This window comes from Ranitomeya variabilis, chromosome 1 (genome assembly GCF_051348905.1).
Source record: "Ranitomeya variabilis isolate aRanVar5 chromosome 1, aRanVar5.hap1, whole genome shotgun sequence".
In the NCBI taxonomy this organism is placed as follows: Eukaryota; Metazoa; Chordata; class Amphibia; order Anura; family Dendrobatidae; genus Ranitomeya; species Ranitomeya variabilis.
The window spans coordinates 151177088-151194135 of NC_135232.1; the positions used below are offsets into that span (position 1 = coordinate 151177088).

General features: G+C 41.0%; 1 protein-coding gene across 8 annotated transcripts in view; it reads left to right on the top strand.

The window, feature by feature from the left end:
- Positions 1 to 17048, top strand: part of PAM (peptidylglycine alpha-amidating monooxygenase) — a 267028-nt gene that overhangs the window by 91051 nt on the left and 158929 nt on the right. For all 8 annotated transcript variants that reach the window (XM_077289753.1, XM_077289771.1, XM_077289788.1 and 5 more), the window contains exon 6: positions 12063 to 12148. In XM_077289753.1, coding sequence (XP_077145868.1) covers positions 12063 to 12148 — 86 coding nt within the window. The remainder of the gene's footprint in view (positions 1 to 12062; positions 12149 to 17048) is intronic.

Sequence of the window (17048 nt, forward strand, 5' to 3'; positions counted from 1 at the left end):
AATATCTTTCCTGGTATAGAAGTAAGGCTCGCTTGCCTGTAATTTCCTGTCTACATCTTCTTTCCTTTATTGAAGATAGGGGCAACATTTGCCCTTCTCCAATCTTCTGGGACTTTTCCTGCTCTCCAGTATTTTTCAAAGATTCTGGCTTGTGATTTTGCAATTACCTCTGCTAACTTTTTCAATAACCTATGATGTAATTCATCTGGACCAGAAGATTTCAATTAATTTAAACTAGCTAAGTGTTCCCTCACCATCTCTCTGTTTATAGATAGTTTGGATTATTTTATTCCTTCGATGATACCGCGAAGATCAGTTGATGTTACAATTGCTTTCTTAGAAACACAGATGTAAAATAGGAATTTAAAAGTTCGGCCTTCGCAACATCATTTGTGACCACTTCACTGTTTTCATTCTGTGTTATGATCCTTAGTGGTTGAGGATCACAAATTACTCCAGCTAAGTAACAAACGTAGGACAAGCTCTAGGGAGGTGGCAAACTGGACTGACCGCAAATCTGAACCTATCCAAACACACTAGAAGTAGCCGGTGAACGTGCCTAAAAATCCTAGACGTTTCGAGCCAGCCTGAGGAACTAACTACCCCTAGAGAGAAAGAAAGACCTCTCTTGCCTCCAGAGAAATAATCCCCAAAGATATAGAAGCCCCCAACAGATAATAACGGTGAGGTAAGAGGAAGGCACATACACAGGGGTGAAAGCAGATTCAGCAAATGAGGCCCACTAATACTAGATAGCAGAAAATAGAAAAGGGAATCTATGCGGTCAGTTAAAAACCCTTGCAAAATATCCACACTGAGATTTCAAGAACCCCCACACCAACTCACGGTGTGGGGGGAGAAACTCAGTCCCCTAGAGCAACCAGCAAGCGAGGAAATCACATTTTAGCGAGCTGGACTAAAAACATAACGAACACTGATAATCAAAAAATGATCAAACAAAAACTTAGCTTGTCTTGGAGAGACTGGGAGCAAGGTAGACTCAAGGAATCTGAAGAGCACTGAATACATTGATAGCAGGCAAGAAACTGAGTATCCAGGTGAGCTAAAATAGGAAACCAACCAAGGATAACGAACCAGCTGATGCTGCAACCTGCAGAAAGACAACACTACACAGTACCGCTTGTGACCACTAGAGGGAGCCCAAAAATAGAGTTCACAACATTCTGTAAATATCCTATAGCGTCTTTGCATTTTGTTTTGCTTTTGACATACCCCAAAATCCTTTTTTACCGCTTTTGGTCTCGTGTAAAAGCCTCACTTCATTACTGGCATTAGCTCTTCTAACGCCTGCCCTGGATTCCCTGCAAACAGCATAATAGTCTTCTTTAGATATGTCCCCTCTTTCCAATTAATATACATTTATTTTTTCCTTTTTAACAAGTGATTAAGTTCTGTGTTCATCCATCTTTAACTACTTCCAATTCTTCCTTCTTTCCTTCTTTTCAAGGATTGTTACCGATTATACAGTGAGAATTTCATTTAGCAAAATCTCCCATCCTTTTTGGGTTTTGATGGCCCCCCCCCAAGGTCTGAGGAGCAAATTCCTTTATTGATGTAAAAAGACATAAATCAATGCGACACATTCATTCCTGCGCTGAGAGTGTCAAAGGTTGTCATGAGTTTATACTCCCAGACTCTTCTGTCTCTCTGAGATTTGAAATTACCCTTTAGTACAAGTAATGTCATGTCCATGGTGCTGTGATCTGGGATACAAAAATGTTTTGCTACAGGTAGATCCATTCTTTTTTCTCTTATTGTGTGGCGGTAGGAATTCATCCTTGTTCTAAACCTTTGCCCTGTCTCCCCAACATACAGACCCCCAGTTGGACATTTAGTACAAATAATTAAGTACACCACATTAGAAGTGACGCAGCTGAAAGTGCCTGGTATCTTGTAGTCCTGATGTGATTTAGGGATCTTTATCTTGTCCATGGTCATTATAAATGGACAGGTTTTACATTTTTTCTGGTTGCAAGGAAAGGTTCCTGCAGCTGTTGGAGAGGACAGGGAGCTTCTGACAATGATGCTTCTTAGATTTTGGGGCTGCCTAAAACACAGTCGTGGGGGATCTGGAAAAATGGATTGTAAGCGGGCATCTTTTTGTAGTAAAGGTTGTAATTTCCGTGCAGCTCCCCTTAGCACCTCCAGATTTGAATTATCGGTGACCACTAGAGGCACCCGGTTATTTTCTTCTTTATTTTTGTAATGTAGCAGGTGATTCCTTGATATTCTAGTGGCTCTTGTAATTTGGTTTTGAATTGTTCTTGGATGGTAGCCCTGATTTAAAAAGGTCTTTCTGACGTCGGCTTCTGAGGTGGTTAAATCCTCCCAGCAGGAGAGGTGAAAGGAGGGGAAAGAATGTTTTATAGAATTTCTGTATATCCGTCTGGCCCCGGGCTTTTTCCACTCCCTAAGACTGGGTAGCCAACTGCAATTCGGACTCTGTTAAGGGTTCATCTAGAGATGAGGCGGGAGACGTTTTTAAAGGGTTCTGTGCTTGTGTCCTAGGCATGTCTATCCCATTCAAGGAAGTATTAACAGGTGATGTGTTGTTTGGTGCACCATCGAGATTGTGTAGTTGAGTATAATATTTATGGAATTCAGTAGTGATATCTTCTTTTCTTTGCTAGCATGCATCCACATTTATTGCTATGTTCATAAAACTTACTGCTACAGACCTGAAAATAGCATCTATATCCCAAGTCTAATAGTTTTTTTGGCTTTCTGTCTGGATTGTAATAGGTCTCAGAGGGTTGCTGTGGAGAATTTGTTGTTTTCCACTTCTAATAGCAGGGTTCTAAAAAGAATTCATTAGCTGCATATTTTTCCTGGCCATATATGTCACTATACATTTTTGGATTTGTGGTAGCTCTGGTTCCTCTCAGTTTAAAACTTTTTTCATTTTTGATCATCAGGGGTTAATGTCCGTTTCTTTTCCCCACTGGCAATCTGATGTTATTGCAGTGCTGCTGGGTCAGCTGATGCAGGTGATGACCACTCCCACCATCCTTTAAAAGGTCACCTGATTCATCAGCTGACTGTTGGTGATACAGTTTCTTTCTGGAGACCAGCCTAGCAGGAGCAGCACTCTGGTGTTAGCCACATCTGGTGATTGGAGTCCAGTTGCTGCTGTTATCTGCGGTGTGGAGCTTAGCAGCAGTGTTCATAAGTGTGGTGTTTTTGTTACCTTGTCCCTTTGGTGTTTGTCACTTCCCCCTGTGTGTATTATCTGCAGATGTGAGGCTAGTGCTCCTTGCCATCCAGTGCACTAGCCAGGGCAGTAATAGGTGACTACTAGGGACGAGGTATCCTGATGGCGGTGGGGGGAAGGACCAGCATAGTGCGTTAGGGGAGTTCGGGGACAGGCTCAGGTGGTGACCATTCCCTACGGGTAGGGCCTTCCTCTCACCTTTTCCATCCCATTGTTTGTGAGTTGTGCCGTCTGTTGACTGACCACCCGTTGGGTCGGGTCACACTATGACAATATATTTCCCATTCCATATTACTCTAATTTAAAGCTCTCCTGATGACTGTAGCAAGGCGTCTACCAAATGTGTTTTCCTGTTTTCGTAAGCAAGGAGTCCATCATACAGGTAATTCACTCCCACATTGACGGGTTTTCCCTTCATACCTTTTCTCAATGTCAGCAATGTCCTGATGTAATTACTCATCTTGTTCATCATTGACGGCTCCACAGTTCACTAGCAAGAATTAGAGGTAGGAAAGGAGAAAGTGAATCTTCAGAGACCTATACCAAAGCTTGTGGTAGCACATGTGCATCTCATCTACCAGCTCTTTGTTCAGGATTTTTGGAAAACAAGAGTGCATCCAATTACAAACAATCTTCACCCTCTTCACGACCTTGGACGTATAGGTACGTCCAAAGTTATGTCCCTGCCTTTAATGCGGTCTCTGACGCTGAGCCCACACGTTTTCCCGCACATGACAGCTGATCTGATGAGCCGCAAGTGGGTCACATTTCATCAGAGCCCTATTTTGGAGAATTCCGATATGGATACATCCAACAGAAGGCAGACCTGGGCAAAGAGCGGGGTTACATGCAGACCAGGCAGCCAAAGGGCTTTTTACGCAGTGGCATATGGCAACACTTAGCCTCCTGGCATCTCACTTTCACTTATACCTGCATCCTCAGGATGCAGATACCGGTGAACACAGTGACAGAAAAGGGAGCCGTCAGCTCCCTGTTCCATCATTAAGCCTGTGTGAGAGTGCAGCAGGTACAATGACATCTTTACATCTCACCAGCACTACGCACAGCACAGACTGGAGCAGTGAAAGAATGGGGTTAGGCGAGTTGTTTTATTTGTTTATACCATGTAAAGGGACTTGTGGGGATATAATTTTGAGTGGGTTGCTTTATGGGGGACATTCTCAGTGGGTTGCTATACTGGGACATACCTCTCTATAAGGGGCTGTGTATGCACATCATTCTGATGGGGGCTGTTTCTTGGACATGACACTGTGCAAGGGGGGCTGTGTTGGTAAATCTTTCTGTATGATGGCTGTGTGGGGACATAATACTCTGGAAAGGGGCTGTGTGTGGACATCATTCTGAGTGGGGAGCTGTGTTGGTACATAATGCTGTGTGGGGAAAGCATTCTGCATTGGGGCTGTGTTGGGACACAATACTATATAGTGAAGCTTTGTGGGGATGCCATACTGTGTAGGGGGGATTTGGAGTGACATCATACTATGTGAGGATATCCTACTGTGTGTGGGCCCTTATATTGTATTGGGATCTGTTGATCAAAATACAAGGGATGAATAAGCGGAGCAATATGATTTATTGCTTAGTATAAACTACAAATAGAATTATTATAAAACAATAATAAGCAGAATTATGTTTGGCCGGTTGGATCGGCCCTTCTCAGCAGTCACAGTATCTCATCTGGCCCCATGAGAAAATTAATTGGCATCCCCTGTTCCCAGGTATGACACTGTATAACCAAACAGTTACATACCACCACCATATGCTGTGTAGTATACTTTTATAAATAAGAAATATAAACCAGCTCACCCGTGATGCATAAACCAATCTTCGGGAGCACGGACCCGCTGTGTCCAGGCGTATAGAATCCAAAAAAGAAGAGAATGTCCAGCTTCGCTGAATCCATAAAAAAGAGTTTTCTTTATTCACAAACTTTAAGCATAGAGGATAGAGACTTCAGACTTCAGCAACGCGTTTCTGGAGACTAAGCTCCCTTAATCATGACATGATTCAGTGAAGGTGGACATTCTCTTATTTTTTTTGATAGTATACTTTTATACATGGAACGTATATGATATATTGCACCTTCATAAGCAGTAGAAAAATAATTTATTTCACATACCATCCTGGCAAACGAAAAAAGAACACGCTTTGGTCTTTAATAGGTGAATAGGGAGCTGGCTTTTTGGAGCAGATACTGACTGTTTGCACACAAGATGATGTGTGAAATTAACATTTTTCAATTATATGCTAAAAAAAAGTTAATTTAGAAGTCTTATATCGTAATAGGTACTGATAAGTGCTGACACGTTCCTGTATCTCTGTGTACCACCACCTATACCATAAATAATGGCCATTGGACCCTCAAAAATCTGTTGAGTTTTCAGTTTAGTTGTGTACTGTTATAAATATGTAATAACGGCCATTGTACACAGCATGACAAAGCTACCAATCATAACTACAATTGGAGGTTGAAATATGACTATTGGGAGAAGATATAGGATATTTTTACTACCATAAAGAACTATATTAAAAGAGACTGCTATATCTTTTATCAAACTTTCCACACTGGATGAAGCTTATGATTTTAAAACCGTTGTGCTCTTAGAAAAAAATAGTTCAAAGACAAGCCGGATCCATGCTTTAGACTTTTTCCGTCACGGTAATCTTCAGATAAAGGAGGATTAGACTGGATCAGTTGGGTGTTAATGCCAGGATCGTTGATGTACTTCCCACAGTTTCTATATTCTTCAGAAGCGAACGAAGTGCAGCAGCAATATTGATGACCTTGGCACACAACAGTTGTTTCATCTAAAAAATAGACTTGCCTCGTTTTATAGCTAAAGGATGAAACTCTGTGCAGAGGTCTGCGAGGAATGGAATTATGAGTTGTTCCTTGTAATGCCAGCTCACAGTTCTGTGAGACAGATCGAAACCTCCTACTGTATGGCTTCTGAAGTAGTATAATCCATCCATCTAGATTCTAGAGAGTAGGCGTCCATTCACCCAGGTTACCCATGTGGCAGTTGAAATTAACACAAAGACTAGGGAGGCCATGGCGTCCGATCTCAATTCCAGCCAATTCTGCATTGAAAAAGTCAAACGATGCTCCTTCCCTTTTGAGCTCTGCCGTGCTCCCAAACAGTGGTTTACCCCCACATATGGGGTATCGGCGTATTCAGGAGAAATTGCACAACAAATTTTGTGGTTCATTTTCTCTTTTTACATTTGTGAAAATAAAAAAAATGAAGTAAAATGTTTTTGAAAAAAAAAAAGTTAAATGTTCATTTTTTGCTTCCACTTTGCTTCAGTTCCTGTGAAGCATGTAAAGGGTTAATTAACTGCTTTAGTGTGGTTTTTGAGTACCTTGAGGTGTGCAGTTTTAAGAATGGTGTCACTTTTGGGTATTTTCTGTCTTGTACACCCCTCAAAGTGACTTCAAAAGTGAGGTGGTCCCTAAAAAAAAAATGGTTTTGTAAATTTTGTGGTCAAGAAAACATTTTGTTTCAAAAATTCTGCTGATTTAAAGTAGACACGTGGGAAATGTTATTTATTAACTATTTTGTGTGACATTTCTCTCTGATTTAAGGGCATAAAAATTAAAAGTTTGAAAATTGTAAAAATTGTAAAATTTTCGCCATATTTCCATTTTTTTCATAAATAAACGCAAGTCATATCGAAGAAATTTTACCACTATCATGAAGTACAATATGTCACGAAAAAACAGTCTCAGATTCAGCGGGATCCGTTAAAGCGTTCCACAGTTATAACCATATAAAGTGACAGTGGTCAGAATTGTAAAAATTGGCCTGGTCATTAAGTACCAAATTGGCTCTGTCAGTAAGGGGTTAAATGATTACCGCTAGCTGCCATGGACATTAAAGTTGTTTTTTTTTATCTCCAAGAGAATTCATACATGATGAACCTAAATTCCACATGTCCTCATCATCAAGTGCTCAATCTTAGAGATGGCCTCTCAGTCTTTCTGAATTTCTAGGGATTTCTGAGTATCTGGCTTAGGGTACCGTCTCACATAACGATTTACCAACGATCACGACCAGCGATACGACCTGGCCGTGATCGTTGGTAAGTGGTTGTGTGGTCGCTGGGGAGCTGTCACACAGTCAGCTCTCCAGCGACCAACGATGCCGAAGTCCCCGGGTAACCAGGGTAAACATCGGGTTACTAAGCGCAGGGCCGCGCTTAGTAACCCGATGTTTACCGTGGTTACCAGCGTAAAAGTAAAAAAAAAACAAACAGTACATACTTACATTCCGGTGTCTGTCCCCCGGCGTTCTGCTTCTCTGCACTGTGTCTGCGCCAGCCGAAAAGCACAGCGGTGACGTCACCGCTGTGCTCGCTTTCCGGCTGGCCGGTGCTCACAGTGCAGAGAAGCAGAACGCCGGGGGACAGACACCGGAATGTAAGTATGTACTGTTTTTTTTTTTTTACTTTTACGCTGGTAACCACGGTCCAACGATCACGGCCAGGTCGTATCGCTGGTCGTGATCGTTGGTAAATCGTTATGTGAGACGGTACCCTTACACTTCTGGCCATTGCAACATTTTCTATCAGTGTTTGTCACACCGGAATCTGTTAGCGGTGGAAGACTAGGAGTGCTTTAATTTAATAAATTTATTAATTTAATAGAATAGTGAAATAGAAGAAACTTTTATATTTCCAGGTAGTCTTAATTCAGTAGAAATTAAGTTTTTAAAAAATCACTAGAAAAAATGTGCATAAAAACAAAATTCTCTGCAAATAAGATAATTTCTGATCGCTTTAGTTTGCCATCTGTGTTTACATCACTTTTTCATTCACATGATGGCTTCTTCAGATACTGTGGTAAGCCCTTGTATGAATGTGTTAATTGTTTGGCAGTTTTCATTTTGGCGTGTTTAGTAACACTGTCTAGCACATGATGGCTTTTTTTTTTTATTGATGCCGGTAGTATCCTAAATCATTCTTTTACTTTTAGATGTTATAAATGCATCTGCTCATGCTATGCCTAAGGGCCCCTTCACACTGGTCGATTCTGCTACGATTACGACGCATTTGCGTCATATTCGACATCGCAGTACGAGCTCGTAGCCAGCGGTCACACTCTACGATGTTAACGCTTTTTCTGACGTAGTTGCGATGTGAACGTCACGCGTCGCAATCGTACGCTACCCTTCACACCGCCATAGTCCTACGACTCCGAGCGTGACGTATTACCAGCATGGGCGTGCTAAAACGTCACGCCCAATCAGGAGACAGGTATGCGGAAGCCCAACCCACGTAGTCGCATTACGAGCTCGTATGACCGCCGTCACATACTACGATTTCGACCGCCACAGCGAGACATTTACGACGAAAGAAAGTTCTGCTCTTTCTTTCACATCGTACGATGCTGGGCTGCGTCGCAAATCGTAACGCCATGTCACACTTTGCAACCTCGGAACGAGGACGGATAAACGTCACAAATCGAACGCTCGTTCAGACTTTGATTGCACAGTGTGAAGGGGCCCTAAATTAGAGTAGACAGGAGAAATTTGCCAAGTGAATCAACAGATAATACTAAAGCCGTGACATTGTAGGTAAATGCAAAACAAACTTTGGCGCCTTGCCACATACTGTATGTACTAATAGCATGGCAGCCCTTATCTGATCCAATTACAGCTTTGATTAAAAGAGGGAGGGGGTTCTAAGTGGAAGCCAGAAAACTGTTCCAGCAGATAAATGAATTAGAGATGTATATCAGAGGAGAATTTATTTGTGCTTGCTGGCATCCTGTGCCAATAGACTCTATTGCTCAGTTTGAGGCTATTTCTGCCTGTCTGTCATACGAACGCTAGCTACTTGGGTTCCTGTACTTCAGCCATATGTAATGCCGCTGAACACCAAGCGATGAACTTTACAAGAAGTATGAAATTACTTGGTGTAAGGTCCATTTCACACATTTGACATTAATGGTCCAAATGTTGGAAGTGATTTCCAGATGAGTTGTGGGTCTCCTGACCCAAACGCAACATCCTTACTTGCATATATAAGGTAGATGAGTTTGGTTCAGTAGACCCGAGACCTGTCAGGACATCAAGTCCACACTCAATCCGTGAATGTAAGGCGGAATCCACATCAAGTTTGTCCCACGTTCAGTGACTTTGCTGAGGCTTACGCCCAAAACCCTGCAAAATGGGATTTGAGCGCATATGCTGACCTGGTCGTTGACTATAATAATGTAGACAGTCACAGTGTGCTCTGTCATGTCATTTTCGGCCATGCATGCCTAGTTCAGGCTACAATAAGTAGTCGACCACGTGTTGCTGCACACCTCCTATAGGCATATCTGGCCGAAAACGATGCCCGAAAGAGCACATTGTGACTCTGTCTACATCATTATAGCCAGTGGCCCCATCAGCGCATTCACCCAAATCCCATTTGCGGGACTTTGATGTAAGCCTTAATGGAGCCACTTGAACGTATGATAAAACACTTTGTGAACATTGGCCTATAACGTGTAAAAGCGAACTTAAAATGATCAGAAGTGGAACAACTTGGTGAAACTGTGGCTTTCCATGTAGGTGATGCAATTTAATCTGTTTTTCTTCCTGGTGCTATTATTTATCCAAGGCTCTACATTGAAGCTTTGTTTCTTTACTTTTTTTCCCTTCCATTCCTGTAGAAAAAAAAGATAATTTTGTGGACTATGAGATGCACCGGACTATAAAATGCACCACAAATTTTGGGGTGGAAAATAGGGAAAAACATGTTTTTAAATATAAATGGTGGTGTGTCTTGTAATCCTTTTTAACGTTAGCTTACCTGGGGGGCAACGGTGGTGGAGTGGGGTCACAGGAGGCTGGGTTGCTGCTTCAGGAGGTTAGCGGCAGCAGGAGTGCGGCAATGTTGCAGTGCCTGGGCGCTCATTGGATGTCAGCACCAGTGAGCGGAGTCCCCTTTCTTATTCAGTACTCTGCGGTGGGCTTTGGGAAAATTTCTCATTCTGCGCTTGTGTCCCCTCTGGCGGACATTTTTCCGAAGCCCACCGCAGGATGCCTATATGAGAAAGGGGACTCCGCTCACCGGCGCCAGCATCTCATGGGCGCACAGGCTCCGCAGCATTGTCTCACTACTGCTGCCGCCTGGTTCCTGAAACAGCGACCCTGCCTCCTGTGACCCCATTCCGCCGCCGCTGACCCCCTGGTAAGCTCACTTCAGATTATAAGATGCACCCCAATTTTCCTCTCACATTTGGAGTAAGAAAGGGCATCTTAAAAATATTTTAATCTATTTTAGCATTAGGTCATTTCTGTCAAAGGAAAGGAACTTATTTGCTGTTAAGGTCAAATTAAACTGATTTATTATTATTTACCTTTTTTATTTTGTATTTTAATGAACCAATTATATTGGAAAATAATTACGGTAGTTTGAAAATTGCTCTTCATATATTTTGCTGTTGAGTTTCCATTTCTGAATTTGTGTTTTAATGAATTAATTTATTTAATCTTTTTCTGCAGTTAAAGCAAAAAAAAAAAGACTGTAATACAAGTTACTTATTACTTACGTGGTGTTCTTGCTATTGCACACGTATATTTTCAAATAGGCCATCAATGTGTGATCATTGAGTGTTATGCCGCCCTGACTCCTGACCCATGTCATTCAGCAGAAAAAAGGGTTGTGGTGATTCAGTGAAACTTTATGTGAAATTTTGCTTGAACAAGTGGTCAGTTTTGCTGTTCTGGAAGCTAGGAGTCCCCGGCAATTATTACATTTGTTATTTCCTGAATAAAATGCTAAAAGCATAGGGTCTTATCCAAGTATAACAAGCCAAAAACGAAGTATATGTGCTTACCGAAGTAAACTACATTGTCAGGTTGGCTCTGTTACACTGATTAAAATTATACCTAGGGTGAAGAAATCCGTCTTGTGGTTCTTGTGTAATCAGTGTTAGAAGTTTTCAGTTAATGAGATGCTCGTGCGCCAGCACGGGACTGTAGGCAGAGTCTTATCTTGATGGTCCTGAAATACAAACAGACTGTCTCTCTCTGCCTCTATGATGAGGAACATGTTTGTGCTTTGGGGCGGCATGTGGGCAGGTCTCTCCTTGGTTTCTTTGACCTATAGCACCAAGATAAGACTCTGCCTTCAGTCCCGCCCCGAAGCACAGGCATCTCATTACCTGAAAACATCTAACACTGATTACACAAGAACCAAATAATGGATTTTTTCACCCCAGGTATCATTTTAATCAGTGTACAAACCCTAACATTACAAATCCTGTAGTTTACTTAGCAAAATCCTGAAAGACACGTTAGCTTTAAGCACATTTTTCTTTAATTTCCAGTAGAACACTGGAGCTACGTTTTAAAGAACATATGGCACATTAAATAATTTTTACATTGCAATTAGAGATGAGCGGATCGCTTCCCGCAACCCTGGTCATAGTCCAATTCGGTGCTCTCTGGCCATGGGCAGGAGCTGCACAAATTTCCAGGTTCCCAAATCTGGTGCTTGATTTGCCAGCCTGGCGTAATGTCATCTGTGCGGCAAGCGGTTCTCAGGTGACGTCTTGCCAGCTCACTTCATTATTAGCTGAAATTGGGATCTTGGAAGCTAAAGAAATTTGCGCAACTCCTGTTCACAGCCAGAGAGCACTGACGGACCGAGTTTGCGCGAAGTGGTCCACTCATTTCTAATTATTTAATCTCGCTTTTTCATCCGATTTGGAGTCACATGATGGGCCAATCAACTTTCAGCCTATTTTAATATTGTAAATATATATGTAGATGTGTTTTGGCATAAAAGATAAATACACAGATGTTCTATTTAGGGACTGTGGAGCTGGACCCTGCACAGACAAATCTAGCATTATGTATGCCTGGGCAAGAAACGCACCACCAACCAAGCTTCCAAAAGGTACAGAGCTATTATATCTCATTATTATTGACACGTGTACAATTAAACATTTATTCATCTTTGCAGCTACTTGCTTATTGTATTATTGCATGTAAGATAAAAAATGAAGCAATTTTGTAGATTGTCTTGATTACTATCTATGTTATCAGACAATAAGAGTGTAGTTTAAACTTGCAGTCATCTAGTATTTCTTTCTTTCGGCCCAATCTTATTTAAATTTTACAGATGACAGAAGAAGGAGCACGTGGAAGAGAGTAACTCCTGACTGCAGGATCAGACTGCATGGAGTGTGTTTGTAGCAGTCTGTATGGAACCTGTGGACGCAAAACAATTAAAGGGAACCTATCATGTGAAAAGGAGCTATTAACCTGCATATACGGAGTTAATCTGCAGGTTAATAGCGTTCTCACCCTGCCCGACACTTAGCCCCCCATCAACTATCAGGAGGAGATTAACTTTATACCTCCCGGTAATGTTCATGTTTTAGTCACGGAGCGGTGGTGCCGGTTCGCTCTGACGACTCGCACGGCATTAGGTCCTGCTGTCAGTCAGTTCTGGGGTGCTGTTACAGCTGTCACTCTCGATCTACAAAGCAGTAAAAGAATCGGCACCACCCTCCCCCCCCCCCCCCCATCATCCTCAGAGAATGAAGCCTGAACGTTACTGGGAGGTATAACGTTTCCTTACGGCAGCGAGGGTCTAAGTGGCGGATCAATGCAGATTAACCTTATATCTGCAGGTTAATATAATTTTTCAAGTGACCTGTTCCTTTTAATAATCTGCATAGGTGCTTGATTTGTTTTTGACTAACTGGCGCAATAAAATTGATTGTTGTAATCTTTAAAGACATACTCTTCCCTTCAGAGCTTTTAACATCTTAATATATTGCAATCATCATATTACTGAGTACTTACGATTGCACATTTTAATTTTCTACCCAGCTAATTCTTCTCTTTTCCATTAGGTCTATGACATTATGTGATTAAAAACTATTAAAAACTGATTAGCTGAACCCTTCAAAGCTGAATGTAGAAACAGGAGGACAATTTTCCCTGTATGAGTCATGAGTCACTGCATAAGTACCTGGCAGGGAGGACGAGAGAGCATCTGGGTCAGGAGTTGAAGTGGGCAATGACTCATGCAGGGAAAAGAGACTTTCTGTTTCTATATAGCGCAGAGAAAAGAGAAGGAATAACTGGGTAGAAAAGCAAAATGAGTAATTGTAGGTACACAGTGCTATATAATATGATAATTGCAAGATATTAAAAAGGATAAAAACTTTGATGGGAGGAGTGCTTCTTTAAATGGGCGCTTCAATTTTAAGAAATAGGTCTTATAAGAAGAATAAGTAGAAGTGTATTCCTGGTATATTGTAATTACTATTAAAATGTCATCCCTGAACCTGATTATCAGTAACCCCTTTTTGTTGGCTTCTTTATTGTGGGTTATATAATATAGTAACCTATGCAGATCATTATGAAACAAAACAAACCACAGAAGCGTATAGCTGCTGTTTTACGGATTTAAAGAGGACCTGTCATTTGCTCAAAAAAAATCGTTTTAAAGGGGCTGTCCAGTATTCTGAAAAAAAGTCTGCAGACACTCTATGTGACTGCAGACTTCTAAATCCTAACACCGCCCACACCACAGGATATACCAGTGTTGTCAACGAGAGCGGGCTGTCATGTGACCTCAAGAATGCGATTTGCTTACTTTTGGCCACATTCCGACTAGGCGTGCTCAGCCTCATTTAATACATTTGTATTGAGCGAGGACGAACATGTCTAGTCAGACCATGTCCATATGTATAGAGCCAATATTATTCCTCACCATATATAGGGATCCCTTCACAGTATTAATAATTTTAATAGTTAGACATGTCCATATGTATGCTAAGCATACACTTGCGGTGATGTAACTGCCTGCTCTCACAAGCAACATCAGAGAATCCTGACAATGCACCGTGTACACACTGTATGCATTCTGAAGTCACATAGAATGACCAGGGCTCTAGAGTCAGTAAACCAAATCTCCCACTCCGACTTCTCAATTTCTTTGACTCCGACTCCCAACTTGCCTTAATCCTGTTATCCTGTTCACTATAGGAGTTCTGGCATGAGTGCAGGCATTCATTCCCAGTGCCTTTTTCCTCTGATCGGTAGAGGAGGAGCTTCATTACTGCGCATGTACATAAAGTGCAGCACAGGTTCAGCTCAACTAAAAGCCTAGATACTTAGATTAGGAACAGAACAAACATGTATAGGACATTTCATAACTTTCTCAAATTCTTATGATAAAATTTACAGCACATCCTGCATTGTACTAATGTACCCAATGTATTATATATTTTAAGAGTCGGAGTTTGTCCATTTTATACCGATTTCACAAAAATGGACACCGACTCTTTCCACAGCAGTGAAAATGACTGTATGCTCTCATCAGAAGACTGGACAACCCCTTAATATATTTTAAAAATCCCTAAGCTCTGAATCCGCTGCTGTTTTCCCTGTTTCCTCTAAGTCACTCCTTTTTTTCAGATTTGCTTTTTCTGGAGTGTGCTATGTGAAATCTCTGCTCAGAAGTCCATCTAGGTGCTTTTTCAGAGTCTTGGGGGTGTTCGCTTCTACATCTTCTTCCCAGACGCTGTCAGTCACAGCTTAATTGAGAATGATAGTGTGAAGCTAGTCACTTCTCACGGCCCATCCGTGAGTCAGAATGGTCAATGAGTCCAAGGTCAGAAGCCAGGAAAGTACGTCATAAATAGAAGGAAGAGACAAAAGCATAGTCAGGTAACGTTCCGAGGTCAGAGTGCTGGGAGGATAACGGATTAGAGCTGAATGGGTTAAACAGGTGGATGGTCAGAACGAAGTCCAAGGTCAGGCAGCTAATGATCAAGCCTACAGAACTTGAGGCACAGGGAGCACAAACCTACTAGATGAATGTACGTCTGGGAAAAGCAGCTCAATTAAGTAGCATGGCAATCACCCAGGATAGTGAACACTTGGAGACAGCCGACGCCTCCCAGTCACAGATTGGATGGCCGAGCTGTCAATCAAAGTACTGACAGCTTCAGCATACCCCTGTAATGGATTGTACAGCCGAGCTGTCAGTAACTGCATCTCAGAAACACTGAGAGGTGGAATCTTGACAGATAGACTGCTAGATTCTTTAATAGACTGCTAAATTCTTTGCTGATCTATGATTTGCACCATCTGGGCGGGAGGAGTGAAAACGCAGGCTCCCAAAGCACAGCGTGAAGAAACGACCAGTTGAAATGCAAAGCAGAGATTTCACAACACTGAATACATTGAATTCTCAGTTAAATGAAACTGTGGATTTAATCTCCTCTATGCGTTCCCTCTTAACTGGATCAGCTGGTATTAACATTTCTACAGAACCTGGTTTATTTAGAAAAAAAATATCTTGTCTAGTGAGAATTGTATATTCATGAAAATGTACTGTGTGCAATGCTTATAAGGGGAAGCCTTGTCATTAACTGTTTTTCACTATTTGAGTCCTTCAAATGGAAAACTGCAAAAATAGGCATTAATGGCATTTTTAAGGGGTTTTCTGTAATCTTAAATTGCCTTAATTAACTTTAATATTCAGTAAATCGACTCCCTACTCTATTCCTATAATCATATATGTGTTAACTTGGGGCAACTTCCACCAAATTGCCAGAAGATCCAATAGAAGTATCCAAGGCAACAAAATTTGACCTCAAATAAGGTCTTTTTTCATCAACATATTGGCAAGAAATGACCTTTGTCAAGTCAGAGTAAAAAAAAAATTTATTTTTGTTTGTTTTTTGTTTTCTCTTTTTTTTTTTTTTTTCTGGGGTATCTTGGAGACATCTACTGATTGCATTTTAATGTTGAAATTGAAAATAATTTCTAATATGCCATACTTGAAGAGAGCTGGGCATGAGCATTAAATATTAGGTCAAAGCAAATCCTGAAGTGTAGGGTGCCATTGAGGAAGGGACAAAAAAACCTATTTACTCCAAGGTATCCATGCTATCTAAGTCTACTATAGGTTTTCAGTATGACATTTGTGTAAAAAGTTTAATGGTAAAAATCCCTTTAAGTTATAAAAAAAAAAATGTATATTGGAAAAGTTAAGTCTATGGCAAGATTGCTGTAATCTTGTTTTTGACTTTGTCCTGGAATTATAAAGTGAAGCCCATTTGTTGGCAAATCTCAAGCTATTTCTATACTTCTTAGAACCTTTACGTCCCTTAGTTGATGCCTGATTTGCATTACAGAAGATTTTCCTAGTCTACGTCACACATATTTGACCCATTTGCTCTAGTAGAAACACTGCAACCCTACTACTCTTTCAATTAGGTAAAATGTCGAAAGAGAAGTTACAGATTTGATACGAATGGAAGAAATGTATCTGTCATCACCAAAATGTGTGTGGAAGGGACATAAATATTCAGGACCTTTCCTATAATGAAATCCATTCTTGTTCCTGGCAAAACTGTAAGGATGAAACGTATTGAGAAAGCAGCCGTGTGAAAGTGGCCTTACTGTTTGCTGAGTAGCTGGGAAAATCTTTTACCTTTTTTGAAGTTTGTTCCTTTGGTATTCTCGAAACACAAAGACAACCCCAAATTATAACCCATAGCTGCTGCAACTAATAGAACAGATGCGCATGTGCTTGATTTTTTTTTTTTTTTTACTTTTTTTGGATTTTTAAGAATTTATGTAAAAAATAAATACGGTCATTTTTTTATCAGGCACATAAAAGTCTATAGAAAACCACCTTAAAATGCAATACATAGAGCATGCTTCCTTTTGCAAATAAGCAATAATTATATATAAAAAAAAAAATGCAAAAAATATGTCTCTATTGCCAGCTAACTCTGGGTACAGAGATTTATTTATGGTAATTATTT